General features: G+C 41.1%; 1 protein-coding gene across 1 annotated transcript in view; it reads right to left on the bottom strand.

Moving 5' to 3' along the window:
* Positions 1-4,301: 4,301 nt before the first annotated feature.
* The window catches only part of LOC132864375 (tripartite motif-containing protein 16-like), a 17,200-nt gene continuing 1,952 nt past the window's right edge, over positions 4,302-19,549 (bottom strand). Inside the window, exons 3-6 of the mRNA XM_060897796.1 lie at positions 16,123-16,356; positions 15,775-15,934; positions 6,447-6,506; positions 4,302-5,034 (exon numbers count right to left, since the gene is read on the bottom strand). Of these exons, the coding sequence (XP_060753779.1) occupies positions 4,472-5,034; positions 6,447-6,506; positions 15,775-15,934; positions 16,123-16,356 (1,017 nt within the window). The 3' untranslated portion in view covers positions 4,302-4,471. The remainder of the gene's footprint in view (positions 5,035-6,446; positions 6,507-15,774; positions 15,935-16,122; positions 16,357-19,549) is intronic.

The raw sequence follows: 19,549 nt of genomic DNA, 5'->3' as shown, positions 1-19,549 counted from the left end.
TGAGATTTCTAAAACCTTTTTATAGTCTCATATGATAAAACATTATCAGTTCTACCTTGCATTTCAAAATTTGACTACTTTGGTTCATAAATGTGCATTTTGTAGCAAATTTTAGGGTCGAAAATGACTGTCCCACTGAAAAGAGACTTTTTTTTTTCAGACATGATTCTTAATGTTAGACAAAGGTGGAATTGAAACTTTTTCACGTTCAACGACAAGACTGTGGAAACCACAATGGACATATGATGTCACAAATTGAAAATGCCATTAAGAAAATATATTTTTTCGATGTTTTGTTAATTTTTGTACCTGTCCCAGAGGTTTATGTCAGTTCTGTTACCGTGATTAATCACATAACAAAAATAAATGCTCCCAAAAGCTATTATTGAAATTATTTGTTGCCAAGGATCTACATATTCTCACCTTTTATATGGATGGCAGAATGAACTGAATCTGAGAATATTTACTTAAAAATTTCAGTTTTGGTAAGTAGTCTATGCATGACTAATTTTTTTGTGTCAATCCTGTTACCCTGTCTAAACGGGGTGTGCAGTAACTTAATCAAATATTAGAAGTTGCCATACATAAGAAGCAAACCGGGAGACTACCAGGAGCAATAGAGTTTAATAAATAATGGTGGATGAATTCTTATGTTGCATCATGTTTGTTTGAAAAGGCACATTTAGGTATGTTCAACTTCTACAGTAATTGAAAGTATAAATTTTGTTTTTCCTTATACAATTTTCTATTTATTCTAATGCAGATGATTTAATTTAGAATGACATTTTTAGGTTTCATGTTTTGGCTTTTTGCCAGTTAAGAATCACTGAATTTACTATAGGGGCTCAGAGTTGCATGTTGACCATTAAATTGGCTTGAATTTGTTAATCATGACAAGTTTTTTCTTGTGTGCTTGCTTGCCATTTTAGTACAATTTTTAAGTCAGAAAACCCCAGAATCCAGGAGCTTCGGGGGGCTTCGCCCCCCCTTGTCCCCCCACCAGGGCGCTGCCCTGGACCAGCTGGGGGCCTATGGCCCCCAGACCCCCAGCTAAAATTTTCAGATAATTTTACCAGCCCCAAATCACATCCCTGTATTTGGCAGCAAGTTCACATTCCCCATGATAACGGAGGGAATAGATGGTTTGTAGCACCGCCAGTTGTCTGCTAGCCTAGCCTTTAGCTTAGCCCTGGCTTTGCAGCCCCTGGGTTTCCTCCTCAGCTCTGCCGGGACGGGGTGTTGAATCCCAGCTCGTCCCATTGTTTTCAGGGCCAGCAGCTCCTCTCTCGAATAAGAGAGAAAACTGGCTCCTGGTTGCATGTTAAAGTTAAAAATGAGCAATTCCAGCGTTATGGACGTGACACTTGAACTCAAAATGGCAACAAATGACCCAGTGCATGTTTTATTGTCTCCCAGTATTTAAACAGGTGTTGCATATTTTAAGGCTGTACCATACTGGAGAAGTGATAGAACAAGAACAATTCCCATAGTACATCTAGGGCATGCCAGAAAATGCCAATAAAAGATGCGTTATGGACGTGACAGAAAAAGTATCACTTTTCTTGGGTGACTGTACATTTTTATCAAACTCTGTGAAATTGTAAACCTAATGTCGAAATGGAGATATCCATTTGATAGAGGGGTCCAAGGTGAATATTAAAAAATCTTTGTTTAAAATATTTTGTATTTCATGCAGAGTTTCAGAAGGAAAAGTCAGCGTTATGGATGTGACGAAATTCCATTATGGATGTGACGCGTCTGAAATAGACATGGCATATGTTTAGAAAATCAGCAATTTAACCACCATAACCCTTTGAAAAACTCTCTAAATATCAGCTAAAACTATCAAAGTTCTTAAATAATATTTAGGATGGCTATTGTTTTGCTGTTTTGTGGATTTTAGCATACATTTCTGTGGCTTGTGGCAATAATATAGAATTGTACATGATCAAAGTTGATTTTAGCTTGGGGTTTACATTATAAGAAAGAAAGACTGACAGTGACATATTAGGTTGGTTACAAATTGGTTCAACTTATTCACATCTGTAAAATACAGGCCTAGGTGATATCTCTGGGAGTGGTTTTGATGTATTACATGTTGCTTTATTTTTGCATGGTGAGGTTGACATTTACATGGAATTGCCCACATATCCATTGGATCTGAAGAAAAACACAGTCTTTGTAAGAAGAGCAGAAAGTAAAAAGGTGAAAAAAAAGAGGTTAAAAGAGCTAAAAACTACAGAGCTACTGGAGAGGCAGCCGTCTCACACAGCGCCCCACTGTGTGTGTGTGTGTGTGTGTGTGTGTATATATATATATATATATATATATATATATATATATATATATATATATATATATATATATAAACAAGCAACATGAAAACCAAAGAGCCTCCAAACAGGTCAGAGACAAAGTTGTGGAGAAGTACAGATCAGGGTTGGGTGATAAAAAAATATCCCAAACTTTGAATATCCCAGGGAACACCATTAAATCCATTATAGCAAAATGGAAAGAACATGGCACCACTACAAACCTGACAAGAGAAGGCCCCACACACCAAAACTCACAGACCGGGCAAGGAGGGCATTAATCAGAGATGCAACAAAGACACCAAAGATAACACTGAAGGAGCTGCAAAGATCCACAGCGGAGATGGGAGAATCTGGCCATAGGACCACTTTAAGCCATACACTCCACAGAGTGGGAGGGGCTTTATGGAAGAATGGCCAGAAAAAAGCCATTGCTGAAGAAAACATGTTTGGTGTTTGCCCAACAGCATGTGGCAGACTCCCCAAACACATGGAAGATTATTCTCTGGTCAGATGAGACAAAAATGAAACTTTTTGGCCATCATGGGAAATGCCATGTGTGGTGCAAACCCAACACCCTGAGAACACCATTCCTACAGTGAAGTATGGTGGTGGCAGCATCATGCTGTGGGGATATTTTTCATCTGCAGGGACAGGAAAGCTGGTCAGGACTGAAGAAAAGATGGATGGTACTAAATACAGGGCAATTCTGGAGGAAAACCTTTTTGAGTCGGCCAGAGGTTTGAGACTGGGATGAAGGTTCACATCCCAGCAGGACAATGACCCTAAACATACTCCTAAAGCTACACTGGAGTGGTTTAAAGGGAAACATTTAAATGTCTTAGAATGACATAATCAAAGCCCAGACCTCAATCCAATTGAGAATCTGTGTCATAACTTGAAGATTGCTGCACACCAACACAACCCATTTTAACTTGAAGGAGCTGGAGCAGTTTTGCCTTGAGCAATGGGCAAAAATCCCAGTGGCTAGATGTGGCAAGCTCATAGAGACTTATCCAAAGTGACTTGCAGCTATAATTGCCGCAAAAGCTGGCTCTACAAAGTTCTGACATTAGGGGGGTGAATAGTTATGCACATTGGTTTTCTGTTTTGTCCTATTTATTGTTTGCTTCACAAACGATAATAATAATAATAATAATAATAATAATAATAATATTATTAATTCACATCTTCAAAGTTGTAGGCATGTTCTGGAAATGAAATGATGCAAACCCTCAATCCATTTTAATTCCAGGAATAAACAATACAGGATTTATCTTGTAGTGCTCTGATCCCCAGATCTTTAACCCAGCTACATATAAAAAGTTGTTCTCCTCCGTGCTGTTCCAGGTTTTCATCTGTGTCTGTGTAGAATGATGTCTGCAGCACCAGGTAGGTCAAGATGTCCGGGAACTCAACGGATGGATAATTTGCCAACTCATAGGAAAAATCTTTCTTTGATAAGGTGTAAGGATCTATTCCATCACAAAGAACAACTTTCTGAAGGTATCTTGACCATGCATTGGCCGTGAAACTGTGAAAGTAGTCAGAGATGGTTTCACTAACTCTTTACATAATGGCAGTTTAATCGGTTTCCCTGACCACCACTTCATTCACCGGACATAAACTCACAAGCAAAAGTCACAGGACTGAATACAACCTATTGTTCACTGTTGCCCCGGGGGGTTTCGGAGGGGTGTTTTACAAGTGTTCTGGTGAAACCCGAGTATGTCATTTTGTCATCTGTTGTGTCTCTGGCTCTACATATATCATTGTATTTATGTACCCCCCCCCCCCCCCCCCCAAAAAAAAATAGTGAACATTAAACACTTACTAACGTTTTACAGCTCCAAATCAGAAAAAGTTGGGACATGTTGAAAATGAAATTAAAGCTGAAAGTAATGACTTACAAATAATATTTGAATAAATAGTATTTCACTCAAAAACAAAACAGCACATCATTTGTTTTACCTCATGATTTTTATTTTCAAAATAAACAGTTCAATTTTGATTCCATTCCAAATTTGACACATTTAAAAAAAAATGTTGAGACAGTAAACCATTTACTACTTTGTAATTTTGCTATTATTTCTCAACAAAGTGATGAAAGTGACTGTTAATTTGGAAGTCAATGCTTTTTTTTTTTTAATTTACATTTTTCATACCTCCACAAATTTTTCTAACTTGGGTTTGGAATCTGGATCACATAACCTCATAGTTGAGTAATAGTAACATATCCTGAACCCGGGGTATAGCGGCTGAGTGAATTTGGTTTTGATACTGTATATGAGTTTCATCGTGTCAGAGACGCTGTAGAAGGACAGCTTTCCTGCAATGTGATCTACATACACTCCTATTCTGGAAGATACTGGAGCTTGGAGCTCAGTCTTAATGTTTTTCCTCCAGAAACAGACAGAGGAAGGATAACATTGCAGACTCCAGGACTGCTTGTTCAATCCAAACCTACACCCATTACCCTCTCCTTTCCTACTGATTCCTTTATATGAGACAGATATGTCCACACCCATACCATTCCACTCCACCTCCCAGTAACAGCGTCCATACACGCTCTCCTTACACAACACCTGAGCATAAAAGTCAAATCTCTCGGGATGATCAGAGTATTGCTGATCTGTCCTATTGCGTGTCACTGCTCTGTTCTTCTCAGACAGAATGAGATGATGATGTGCTGTGTTCGGATCCAGAGTCAGATCACAGAAATCTAAAACAATAAAATGTACACAGGTTAGATGTTAATCACAGGATTTATGATACAGCACCTTGCAGTTTATTTAAGGGCATTAAAAGTCATCAGATTCATCTGGATTACAAATAAAACTTTGTTCCAGCCAGTATTTTTTATTGCAAATCAGTGTGCTTTTAAAGTTAAATTTTGAATATTTTCAAGTAAATATAAATTATTTGTTAGTAGATCTTAAAAAAAAACTGAAAAATGTAGCTTGCATAAGCATTCAACCCCTTCAGACTAGCACTTCATAGAACCACCTTTTGCTCCAATAACACCTTTAACGAGATGGTCAATGACGGCGTAGCTCACTCCAACCCCATCTAGTCCAGAACAAACAAACAATCTAAAATGGGCCACCTTGCACAATAAAATGTTGCAAGCTATATATACTATATAGAATCCATATCCACCCTAGGAATACCGACCCATTTCCCAGAAAGAATCCAAAACAGCAAGGATTTGACCAAGAAGAAGCAATTTTTGTTGAACTGCTGTTGAATTAAGGCTTAATTAGTCCATAACTTCATTGTTAATTGTAATGAAGCAAATCTGGGTAGAAGTTCTATGCACTCTGGGTCCCCCGACCTTCATGCCAGAAAGAATCTAAATCAGTGAAGAATTGAGGGAGGAGAAGCGATTTGTGTGGAAACTGCTCGTTAGGAATTGATTAATTACTCCATATCTTCATTATTAATTGCAATTATGCACATTTCAATTTAGAGCCACCAATTATCCTAACCTGCATGTCTCTGGACTGTGGGGGAAACCGGAGCACCCGGACGAAACCCACGCAGATACAGGGAGAACATGCAAACTCCACACAGAAAGGCCCCCGTTGGCCACTGGGCTTGAACCCAGAACCTTCTTGCTGTAAGGCGACAGTGCTAACCACTACACCACTGTGCCAACCTTGGGATGTCAAACGTCTTAGATATAATTTTACACCCTATTCCTGAAGTTATGAAACTCTTACTTTATCTTAACTTCTATGACTTCCTTTGAATGCTCCTTAGTGTTCATTTTCACTCCTTTTCTTCAGACTGACCATCTCAGTGATAGTCCAACTGAGGTGGTTTTTGTTTAAAAAAAAAAGGGAGCCATTTTAATATTTCACAGGTGAAGGCCAATTCGAAATCAATTGTAAGACAACAGCTTTCAGCTGAAGCTTTGAATACTTATGGAAGCATGTTTTTTTTTTTTTTACTTTTTGATTTTCTTTGAAATCCTTGCTGAGCAAAAATTAATTTTGACTTAAAAAACATGTACTGTAAGAGAACAAGCACTGTCAATTTAAATACTGAATGGATCAAATTTAGAACAACAATACAGATATATTTATATGTCCTACACTTTCTACTTATTAAAAGTGTGTGTTTTACACCTACACTGCAGAAAATCTTCTCTGCTCTTTGGTTCTGAGGGTAAAACCATCTGAACTGCCGCACCTGTGGAGACAGAGACAAAATGGAGACTGAACAAATGACATGGAAACAGTTTGAAGCATGAAGATGAAAAATTATCACACATCACATCACATCACATCACATTATCTCTAGCCGCTTTATCCTTCTACAGGGTCGCAGGCAAGCTGGAGCCTATCCCAGCTGACTACGGGCGAAAGGCAGGGTACACCCTGGACAAGTCGCCAGGTCATCACAGGGCTGACACAGACACAGACAACCATTCACACTCACATTCACACCTACGGTCAATTTAGAGTCACCAGTTAACCTAACCTGCATGTCTTTGGACTGTGGGGGAAACCGGAGCACCCGGAGGAAACCCACGCGGACACGGGGAGAACATGCAAACTCCGCACAGAAAGGCCCTCGCCGGCCCCGGGGCTCGAACCCAGGACCTTCTTGCTGTGAGGCGACAGCGCTAACCACTACACCACCGTGCCGCCCTGAAAAATTATTATTATTATTATTATTATTATTTTAAAGTACATCAGGAAGAGTTAGATGTCATTTGAAGACAGTCAGTGACTCAACTATTCGGAGAACGAGGGGACGTTCATTCCACCACTCAGGTGCCAAATCCGAGAAGAGTCTTGATGCATATTTTCCTTGTACCCTGAGAGATGGCTGGACCAGTCAAGCAGTGCTAGAGATTTGGAGGGAGCATGGTGTAGTGCAGGGTGTTATTACATTAATGGCATTTAGCAGATGCTCATATCCAGAGGGACGCACAATATACCCAGAGCAGCCTGGGGTTAGGATTACTGTAAGTGCTCAAGGGCACTTCAGCCATTCCAGGGAATTGAACCATCAACCTTTTGGTCCCAAAGCTGATTCTCTAACCACTAGGCCATGGCTTCCCCATGGCTGTTATAAGTGCTTTGAGGGAAGAAAGTGCTGGTCCATTTTTGGCTTTATAGGCAAGAATTAGTGTTTTAAATCTGATGCAGGCAACTATAGGAAGCCATTGTAGAGGGCACAGCAATGGGGTAGTTTGGGAGAACTTAGGACCATTGGGAACAAATCATGCAGCTACATTCTAGATCAGTTGTGGAGGTTGAATGGCGCTGAGGAAAACTTGCCAGGAGAAAGTTGCAGTAGTCCAGTCTCAAAATGACAAGGGACTGAACAAGCACCTGAATGGCCTCTGTGGATCAAAATGGATGAATCCTTCTGATATTGTAAAGGAGAAATCAACATGAGCATGACACATTCGCAAGGTGAGAGGAAAAGGACAGTTGATTGTCCATGGTTACCCCAAGGTTGTGTGTAGTGACTGAAGGTGCAATCAGAGAGATCCTTGTCCAGGGAGATCACAAGATACTGATGTGAGGATTAATCACCTGGGATGAAAAGCAGTTCAGTTTTGCTGGGATTAAATTTCAGCTGATGAGCTGACATTCATGAAGAGATGTCTGCCAGACATGCTGAGATCTGAGCAGAAACATCATGCCTGAGGGAGGGAAGGAGAGGATGAGTTGAATGTCAGTCACATACTAGTGGTATGAGAACCCATGTGAGGATAGGACTTCACCAAGAGATCGAATATAGAGGGAGAACGGAAGAGAACCAAGTACTGAGCTATGTGGGACACCAGTAGATAGTCAAATTATATGACTGTCCTTCCATGGTTTTGCATTTTCTTGTTGAAATCTCCCTGGAAAAGATGTCGTCTTGAAGGCAGCATATGTTGCTCTAAAATGTCAATGTAGTCTTCTGCATTAATGCTCCATCGCAGAAGTGGAAGTTACCTTTGCAAAGGGCATTGACACAACCTCATACCATGATGCACCCTTGCTTTTGGACTTGTTCCTGGTAACAGTCTGGTTGGTCCTTTTCATCTTCAGAGCACACGGCATCCATTTCTTCCAAAAATGATCAGGAATATTGATTCATCTGACCACAATACATGGTTCCACTGTGTGTTGGACCATCCCAGATGCCTCCGAGCCCAGAGAAGTCAACAGCACTTCTGAACACAGTTAACATAAGGCTTCCTTTTTACACAGTAAAGGTTTAACTGGCATTAGTGGATGTAATTCTGTATTGTAATGCTTGACAAAGATTTGCCAAAGTAATCCTGAGCCCATGTGGTTCTGTTAGCTGTAGATGAATGACGGTTCTTGAAGAAATGCCGTCTGAGGGATCCAAGATCATGAGGCTTCAGATTAGGCTTGAGCCCTTTGCCCTTGATACTGCAAGATTCCTCCAGATTCTTTGAACTGTTGAATGATATTATGCACCGTAGAGGGTGAAATATCCAAATCCCTTCCTATCTTGCTTTGAGGACCATTGATTTTAAAATTCTCATGCATTTCTTGACAACCTGGAGATCCTCAGTCCATTTTTGCTCTTCAAAGACTAGGGCTTTCCCGGAGACTGATTTTGTACCAAATCATTACAGTCACCTGTTAACATCACCTCTTTCAAATCATATCATTATTTATTTATTTTACCTCATTACTAGTCCTAAATTTAATCCAACCACTGGGCGTGCATAAGCATACTCTTGTCCCAAGCCCGGATAATTTGGAGAGGGTTGCGTCAGGAAGGGCATCCGGCGTAAAACCATGCCAAATCTAACATGCAGACTGAAAAGAATACCATACTGGATCGTTCGGGGCCCAGGTTAACAATGACCGCCTCTGGTACTGTTGGTCAACACGGTGCCAGTGGAAAGTATGCTACTATTGCATCAAAACGGAGAAGGAGAAAGAGGGGGGAGGCGTGTTAGGAGACAGCATAAAAGATGGAAGGGAAGGAGCTTAGAATTGAGGGTCAGAACACTGAATGTGGGAACACTGACTGGCGGAGCGAGAGAGTTAGCAGGTATGATGGAAAGAAGGAAGTTGGACATTTTGTGTGTGCAGGAGATGAGGTGGAAAGGAAGGAAGGCCAAGAACATTGGAGGTGGATGGAAAGAGAAATGGTGTTGGTATTGTTTTGAGAGGAGAGTTGGTCAACAGTGTGATTGATGTGAAGAGGGTCAGATAGAGTGATCGGCATGAAATTGGAGATTCAAGGAGTGATAATCAATGTTGTGTGTGTGTGTGTGTGTGTGTGTGTGTGTGTGTGTATGCCCCACAGGTTGGATGTGAGAACAAAGAGAAAGAGTCCTTCTGGGAAAAGATGGATGAAGAAGTGGTAGAAAGTATACTGAGGGAAGAGCACGTGCTGATAGGAGCAGATTTCAACGGACATATTGGTGAGGGAAACCGAGGAGATGAGGACATGATGGGCAAATATGGTGCAAGAGAGAGAAATGTGGAAGGGCAAATGGTGGTTGATTTTTCAAAGAGGATGAATTTGGCAATAGTCAATACATACTTCGAGAAGAAAGAGCAGCACAGGGTGATATTTAAGAGTGGAGGAAGGTCTACACAGGTGGACTACATACAGTACTCTGCAGAAGGGGTAACCTGAAGGAGATTGGAGACTGTAAAGTGATGGCAGGGGAGAGTGTAGCTAGACAACATCGAGTGGTCGTGTGCAGGATGAACTTGAAAGTGAAAAAGAGGAAGCATGAAATAGTGGAGCTGAAGATTAAGTGGTGGAAACTAAAAGAGATTGATCATCAGAAGGAGTTTAGGGAAGAAATGAGATGAGCATTGAGTGGCAAGGGAAGTCCGCCAGAAGATTGGGATACTACTGCTATACTAGTAAGAGAGGCAGCAAGGAAGGTGCTAGGGTGGTCATCGGGAAGGAAGACAAGGAGACATGGTGGTGGAACAAAGAAGTGCAGGATATTATAAAAGAGAAGAGGCTAGCAAAGAAGAATTGGGACAACCAGAGAGATGAGGAAAGCAGGTGGTTATACAAGGATTAGACAGAAGGCAAAAAGAGCAGTAGCAAAGGCAAAAGCAGATGCATACCAGGAGTTGTAGGAAAGACTAGAGACTAAAGAAGGAGAGAAAGACCTGTACAGACTAGCTAGGCAGAGAAACAGGGAAGCGAGGGATGTATAGCAGGTAAGAGTGATGAAAGATGTAAATGGAAACGTGCTGACAAACAAAGAGAGTATATTAAGAAGGTGGAAAGAGTACTTTGAGGATTTATTAAATGAGGAGAATCCAAGAGAGAAAAGGTCAGATTTGTTGGAGACAGCAAATCAGGAAGCAGAGTTGGTTAGTCAGGATGAGGTGAGGGCAGCCATGAAAAGAATGAAGACTGGGAAAGCAGTCGGACCAGATGGCATCCCGATTGAGGCTTGGAGATGTTTGGGTGAGATGGCTGTGGCGTTCCTAACGAGATTGTTTAATAAGATCCTACAGAATGAGAAAATGCCAAATGAATGGGAGAAAGAGTGTGCTAGTCCCAATATACAAGAATAAGGGAGATGTACAGAGCTGCAGTAATTACAGAGGGATAAAATTGGTGAGCCACACCATGAAGCTATGGGAAAGGGTATTGGAGGCGAGATTGAGAAGAGAGGTAGCAATCTGTGAACAGCAGTATGGGTTTATGCCAAGGAAGAGCATGTCAGATGCAATTTTTGCTTTAAGAATGTTAATGGAGAAGTACAGGGAAGGCCAGAGAAAGCTACAGTGGTGCTTGAAAGTTTGTGAACCCTTTAGAATTTTCTAAAGTTCTGCATAAATATGACCTAAAACATCATCAGATTTTCACACAAGTCCTAAAAGTAGATAAAGAGAACCCACTTAAACAAATGAGACAAAAATATTATACTTGGTCATTTGTTTATTGAGGAAAATGATCCAATATTACATATCTGTGAGTGGCAAAAGTATGTGAACCTTTGCTTTCAGTATCTGGTGTGACCCCCTTGTGCAGGAATAACTGCAACTAAACATTTCCGGTAACTGTTGATCAGTCCTGCACACCGGCTTGGAGGAATTTTAGCCCATTCCTCCATAGAGAACAGCTTCAACTCTGGGATGTTGGTGGGTTTCCTCACATAAACAGCTTGCTTCAGGTCCTTCCACAACATTTCGATTGGATTAAGGTCAGGACTTTGACTTGGCCATTCCAAAACATTAACTTTATTCTTCTTTAACCATTTTTTGGTCGAACAGCTTGTGTGCTTAGGGTCGTTGTCTTGCTGCATGACCCACCTTCTCTTGAGATTCAGTTCATGGACAGATGTCCTGACATTTTCCTTTAGAATTCACTGCTATAATTCAGAATTCATTGTTCCATCAGTGACGGCAAGCCGTCCTGGCCCAGATGCAGCAAAACAGGCCCAAACCATGATACTACCACCACCATGTTTCACAGATGGGATAAGGTTCTTATGCTGGAATGCAGTGTTTTCCTTTCTCCAAATATAACGCTTCTCATTTAAACCAAAGAGTTCTATTTTGGTCTCATCCGTCCACAAAATATTTTTCCAATAGGCTTCTGGCTTGTCCACATGATCTTTAGCAAACTGCAGACAAACAGCAATGTTCTTTTTGGAGAGCAGTGGCTTTCTCCTTGCAACCCTGCCATGCACACTATTTGTTGTTCAGTGTTCTCCTGATGGTGGACTCATGAACATTAACATTAGCCAATGTGAGAGAGGCCTTCAGTTGCTTAGAAGTTACCCTGGGGTCCTTTGTGACCTCGCCGACCATTACACGCCTTGCTCTTGGAGTGATCTTTGTTGGTCGACCACTCCTGGGGAGGGTAACAATGGTCTTGAATTTCCTCCATTTGTACACAGTCTGTCTGACTGTGGATTGGTGGAGTCCAAACTCTTTAGAGATGGTTTTGTAACCTTTTCCAGCCTGATGAGCATCAACAACGCTTTTTCTGAGGTCCTCAGAAATCTCCTTTGTTTGTGCCATGATACACTTCCACAAACATGTGTTGTAAAGATCAAACTTTGATAGATCCCTGTTCTTTAAATAAAACAGGGTGCCCACTCACACCTGATTGTCATCCCATTGATTGAAAACATCTGACTCTAATTTCACCTTCAAATTAACTGCTAATCCTAGAGGTTCACATACTTTTGCCACTCACAGATATGTAATATTGGATAGTTTTCCTCAATAAATAAATGACCAAGTACAACATTTGTGTCTCATTTGTTTAACTGGGTTCTCTTTATATACTTTTAGGACTTGTGTGAAAATCTGATGATGTTTGAGGTCATATTTATGCAGAAATATAGAAAATTCTAAAGGGTTCACAAACTGTCAAGCACCACTGTACATCGTGTGTTTGTAGACCTGGAGAAGGCATATGATAGAGTGCCGAGAAATGAGTTATGGCATTGTATGAGAAAGTGTGGAGTGAATGAGAAGTATATCAGAGCGGTGCAAGACATGTACAGTGGTGCTTGAAAGTTTGTGAACCCTTTAGAATTTTCTATATTTCTGCATAAATATGATGTAAAACATTATCAGATTTTCACACAAGTCCTAAAAGGAGATAAAGAGAACCCAGTTAAACAAATGAGACAAAAATATTATACTTGGTCATTTATTTATTGAGGAAAATGATCCAATATTACATATCTGTGAGTGGCAAAAGTATGTGAACCTTTGCTTTCAGTATCTGGTGTGACCCCCTTGTGCAGCAATAACTGCAACTAAACGTTTGCGGTAACTGTTGATCAGTCCTGCACACCGGCTTGGAGGAATTTTAGCCCATTCCTCCGTACAGAACAGCTTCAACTCTGGGATGTTGGTGGGTTTCCTCACATGAACTGCTCGCTTCAGGTCCTTCCACAACATTTCGATTGGATTAAGGTCAGGACTTTGACTTGGCCATTCCAAAACATTAACTTTATTCTTCTTTAACCATTCTTTGGTAGAACAACTTGTGTGCTTAGGGCCATTGTCTTGCTGCATGACCCACCTTCTCTTGAGATTCAGTTCATGGACAGATGTCCTGACATTTTCCTTTAGAATTCGCTGGTATAATTCAAAATTCATTGTTCTATCAATGATGGCAAGCTGTCCTGGCCCAGATGCAGCAAAACAGGCCCAAACCATGACACTACCATCACCATGTTTCACAGATGGGATAAGGTTCTTATGCTGGAATGCAATGTTTTCCTTTCTCCAAACATAATGCTTCTCATTTAAACCAAAAAGTTCTATTTTGGTCTCATCCATCCACAAAACATTTTTCCAATAGCCTTCTGGCTTGTCCATGTGATCTTTAGCAAACTGCAGACGAGCAGCAATGTTCTTTTAGGAGACCAGTGGCTTTCTCCTTGCAACCCTGCCATGCATACCATTGTTGTTCAGTGTTCTCCTGATGGTGGACTCATGAACATTAACATTAGCCAATGTGAAAGAGGCCTTAAGTTGCTTATAAGTTACCCTGGGGTCCTTTGTGACCTCGCCGACTATTACATGCCTTGCTCTTGGCGTAATCTTTGTCGGTCGACCACTCCTGGGGAGGGTAACAATGGTCTTGAATTTCCTCCATTTGTACACAGTCTGTCTGACTGTGGATTGGTGGAGTCCAAACTCTTTAGAGATGGTTTTGTAACCTTTTCCAGCCTGATGAGCATCAACAACGCTTTTTCTGAGGTCCTCAGAAATCTCCTTTGTTCGTGCCATGATACACTTCCACAAACATGTGTTGTGAAGATCAGACTTTGATAGATCCCTGTTCTTTAAATAAAACAGGGTGCCCACTCACACCTGATTGTCATCCCATTGATTGAAAACACCTGACTCTAATTTCACCTTCAAATTAACTGCTAATCCTAGATGTTCACATACTTTTGCCACTCACAGATATGTAATATTGGATCATTTTCCTCAATAAATAACTGACCAAGTATAATATTTTTGTCTCATTTGTTTAACTGGGTTCTCTTTATCTACTTTTAGGACTTGTGTGAAAATCTGATGTTGTTTTAGGTCATATTTATGCAGAAATATAGAAAATTCTAAAGGGTTCACAAACTTTCAAGCACCACTGTATGAGAACAGTGAAACAGCAGTGAGGTGTGCAGTTGGAACGACTGAATGGTTCAAGCTGAAGGTGGGACTTCATCAAAGATCTGCTTTGAGTCCTTTCTTGTTTGCCATAGTGATGGATAGCCTGACGGACGAAGTGAGGCAAGAGTCACCATGGAACATGATGTTTGCGGATGATATTGTGATATGTGGTGAAAGTAGAAATGAGGTTGAGTTGGGTTTGGAGAGATGGAGGTATACATTGGAACAAAGAGGAATGAAGGTGAGCAGGAGCAAAACAGAATACATGTGCATCAATGAAAATGGGGATGAGAGTGTAGTGAAGATGCAAGGAGTAGACGTAAAGAAAGTTGGTGAATTCAAGTACCTGGGGTCAACTGTGCAGGAAAATGGGGGCTGCGATAGTGAGGTGAGAAAGAGAGTGCAGGCAGGGTGGAGCAGTTGGAGAAGGATTTCGGGAGTCATTTGTGATAGGAAAGTCCCAGCAAAAGTGAAAGGTAAGATGTATAAGACAGTAGTGAGACCAGCTGTGATGTATGGATGGGAGACCGTACCCTTAACAAAGAGACAGGAGGCAAAGTTGGAGGTGGCGGAGTTGAGGATGTTAAGGTTTGCAATGGGAGTGATGAGGTTGGACAGGATAAGGAACGAGCACTTCAGAGGGACAGCACATGTGGAGAGCTTGGGAATTAAGCTAAGAGAGATGAGACTGAGATGGTATGGGCACATCCTGAGAAGAGATGCAGAGCATGTGGGAAGGAGAATGTTGAGAATGGAGCTACCAGGCACACGAAAATGAGGAAGGCCAAAGAGGGGATACATGGATGTGGTGAGAGAGGACATGAAAGTGGCAGGTGTGGTAGAGAAGGATGCGGAAGACAGGGAGCAATGGATACGAAAGATCCGCTGTGGTGACCTCGAATTGGGAGCAGCCAAAAGAAGAAGAATTACTAGTCCTAAATTTCCCCGTCCCAATTTTTTTTGGAATGTGTTGCAGGCCTGAAATGCCAGAATGGATGTATATTAACACTTGAAATGAAGTTGACCAACAAAACATTTAGAGTTGTAATATATGTGTTTTTACATTCTGATGTAGGGATGAAGGCAGGATAATAGCTGCTGGTGAGGTGAGAATAGTTTATCACTGTTTACTGCTGCTAATTTTCCATTTAACTTAATCTCAATTCTTAGCATATGTATAATATTCATTTGGTCAGTAAGATTCGTTTCTGGATTTGATGTAATTTACAAGGTCAACGTTAATCTACCCTTGTAAAGGTATTCTTGTTCCTGCCTACTTATTCCTGTTACATGAATTCTTCTTCACTGTGATGCCAAACAGATTTTTCCGGCAGGAAACGCTCTCTTACCATGTGGATGGGTTATGTTGAATTCCTCCTCACAGATTTCCTCGACTCGTTTTTTCAGATCTGAGAGAGATTTCCTCACTCCATTAAATGAGAGATGTTGATTGGCAGTGAAGTTGGGTGAGTTGTCACATCCAGGAGAAACACAGAGAGACGGGAAACTCTACAGAGAGGAAACACAGAATAGAGAAGGAGAAAAGTGTAGGAGAGGAACGACTGAATCTCAGACTGAATCAGACCAAAGACACACTTGGGATCTCAGACAGGAACATTTATTGTTGCTGTAATGAGCTTTTAGGAGGAAACTTTGTGAGGAACAGCGCCCTCTGTAGATCAGACAGTGAGTGTTACCTGGAGGAAGTGGATGTGATCGTGTGTGTGTGAAAGCTGCTCCAGCTCAGTGACTCTCCTCTGAAGATCAGCAATCTCCTGCTCCAGTTGCTTCAGGAGTCGCTCAGCTCGACTCAGTTCAGCTTTCTCCTGAGCTCTGATCAGCTCCGTCACCTTTGAGCGCTTTTTCTCCATGGAGCTGATCATCTCAGTAAAGATCCTCTCACTGTCATCTACTGCTGCCTTATAACACATCTGTTAGAACACACACACACACACACACACACACACACACACACACACACACACACACACACACAGTGTGGAGCATTATTTAAAGAGCAACTCTCTCACCCTTTCTCCTACTATGATTGTGTTATATATGCCAAAATTATGTTAACACTAATGGATTATTTTTCTCCTGAATGTGTGATGCACCATGACCGCTGCTGGTGTAATTGGACCCTACTTTTTTGACACCCCAACAGTGATGTCAGACATCTACTTACAGATGGTGCAGCAGTCCGCCATTGATGAACTTCCACTACAGATCCGATTGGTTTCTACCATTTAAGTGTTAATATAATTTTGACTAACCCTGTATATTTGTTGTTTCAATGGCACCTGTCAAGAGGTGAGATGTATTCAGCAGCAAGAGAACAGTCAGTTCCTGAAGAAGTTGATGTGTTGGAAGCAGGAAAAATGGGCAAGTGTAAGGATCTGAGTGACTTTGACAAGGGCCAAATTGTGATGGCGAGATGACTGGGTCTGAGCATCTCCAAAATGGCGCATCTTGTGGGGTGTTCTGGTATGCAGTGGTTAGCACCTACCAAAAGTGGTCCAAGGAAGGACAACCGGTGAACCAGTGACAGGGTCATGGGTGTCAAAGGCTCATTGATTCACATGTGGCACGAAGGCTAGGCCATATGGTCCAATCCCACAGAAAAGCTACTGTAGCACAATCTATTGAAAAGGTTAATGCTGGCTAAAACAGAAAGGTGTCAGCAGTCACTTTTTCAGCAGTTTGTGTCCTTTATATATATTTCTATCTGCATTCACTGGATTTGAGCAATCACATGCTCTGATTGGCTACTCTACTACTAGGCTATCAGCTCATACCATGAGTAGAGAAAAACAAAATGGCGGAGTGTGTTGCTGAATCAACCAAGGATGAAATAAAGACTCTACTCGAAAACACAACCCCAGAAATCATCATCAAGTATTTAAAAGAAACAGAAATAGCTAAAAGAATATACAGTCCCCTCCAAAAGTATTGGAACGGCAAGGTCAATTCCTTTGTTTTTTTTGTACACTGAAGACGTTTCAGATCAAAAGATGAATATGAGACAAAAGTTCAGAATTCCAGCTTTTATTTCATGGTATTTACATCTAAATGTGTTAAACAACTCAGGACAGAGCACATTTTCTATGAACCCACCCATTTTTTCAAGTGAGCAAAAGTATTGGAACATGTGACTGATGGGTGTTTCTAGTTGCTCAGGTGTTGCCTTTTAGATTGATTGCTGAAACTTTTAAATAGTTCTTGTTTTTGGCTTTGGGTTTCACCTGTGAAAAATGTATTTGCTGCTAAGCAAACATGAAGACCAGAGAGCTGTCAATGGGTGAAAAGCAAACTCTTCTGTCAATGGGTGAAGCATCGTGTCAGCTGTCAATGGGTGAAGCATGGTGGAGGTAATGTCATGGCTTGGGCTTGCATGGCTGCTTCTGGAACGGGCTCACTAGTCTTTATTGATGATGTAACTCATGATGGTAGCAACAGAATGAATTCTGAAGTCTACAAAACCATTTTGTCTGGCAATTTACAGAAAAATGCATCCAAACTAATTGGGAGAAGCTTCATCATGCAACAAGACAATGACCCAAAACACACTGCCAACACAACAAAGGACTTCATCAGGGGGAAAAAGTGGAAGGTCTTGGACTGGCCAAGTCAATCACCGGACCTTAACCCAATAGAGCATGCATTTTACCTCCTGAAGAGGAGACTGAAGGGAGAAACCCCCAGAAACAAACAACAACTGAAAGAGGCTGCAGTAAAGGCCTGGAACAGCATTTCAAATGAAGAATGCAACAGCCTGGTGAAGTCAATGGGTCGCAGGCTCAATGCAGTTATTGCAAGTAAGGGTTATGCCACCAAATATTAAATGTTATTCACTTTAAGTTAATTTAATAATGTCTGTTCCAATACTTTTGCTCACTTGAAAAGTGGGTGGGTTCAAAGAAAAGGTGCTCTGTCCTGAGTTGTTTAACACATCTAGATGTAAATACCATAAAATAAAAGCTGGAATTCTGAACTTTTGTCTCATATTCATCTTTTGATCTGAAAACCAAATGTCTTCAGTGTACAAAAAAAACAAAAACAAAGGAATTGACCTTGCCATTCCAATACTTTTGGAGGGGACTGTGCAACCCCGATTCCAAAAAAGTTGGGACAAAGTACAAATTGTAAATAAAAATGGAATGCAATGATGTGGAAGTTTCAAGATTCCATATTTTATTCAGAATAGAACATAGATGACATATCAAATGTTTAAACTGAGAAAATGTATCATTTAAAGAGAAAAATTAGGTGATTTTAAATTTCATGACAACAACACATCTCAAAAAAGTTGGGACAAGGCCATGTTTACCACTGTGAGACATCCCCTTTTCTCTTTACAACAGTCTGTAAACGTCTGGGGGCTGAGGAGACAAGTTGCTCACGTTGAGGGACAGGAATGTTAACCCATTCTTGTCTAATGTAGGATTCTAGTTGCTCAACTGTCTTAGGTCTTTTTTGTCGTATCTTCCGTTTTATGATGCGCCAAATGTTTTCTATGGGTGAAAGATCTGGACTGCAGGCTGGCCAGTTCAGTACCCGGACCCTTCTTCTACGCAGCCATGATGCTGTAATTGATGCAGTATGTGGTTTGGCATTGTCATGTTGGAAAATGCAAGGTCTTCCCTGAAAGAGACGTCGTCTGGATGGGAGCATATGTTGCTCTAGAACCTGGATATACCTTTCAGCATTGATGGCATTGGCTCCCAATCAAATTTCGTATTGATTATAAAATACTACTATTGACCTTTAAAGCACTGAATGGTCTCGCACCACAGTACCTGAGTGAGCTTCTGCTCCTCTATGACCCGCCACGCCTACTTAGATCAAAAGGTGCAGGCTATCTGCTGGTACCTCGTATAGTGAAGGCTACATCAGGGGGCAGAGCCTTTTCTTACAAAGCCCCACAGTTATGGAACAGCCTTCCAAGTAATCTTCGGGAATCAGACTCAGTCTCAGCATTTAAGTCTAGGCTGAAAACATATCTGTTTAGTCAAGCCTTTTGTTAATGGTGTTTATGAGGTAAAGGTGTAGATCTAGAGGGTCCTCAGACATAGAGTGTTTTGGTAAACTGGGATGTATGGATGCTGTCAGTCCCCACTCGCTTGC

This window comes from Neoarius graeffei, chromosome 17 (genome assembly GCF_027579695.1).
Source record: "Neoarius graeffei isolate fNeoGra1 chromosome 17, fNeoGra1.pri, whole genome shotgun sequence".
In the NCBI taxonomy this organism is placed as follows: domain Eukaryota; kingdom Metazoa; phylum Chordata; class Actinopteri; order Siluriformes; family Ariidae; genus Neoarius; species Neoarius graeffei.
This window is presented reverse-complemented; position numbering and strand designations above follow the sequence as displayed.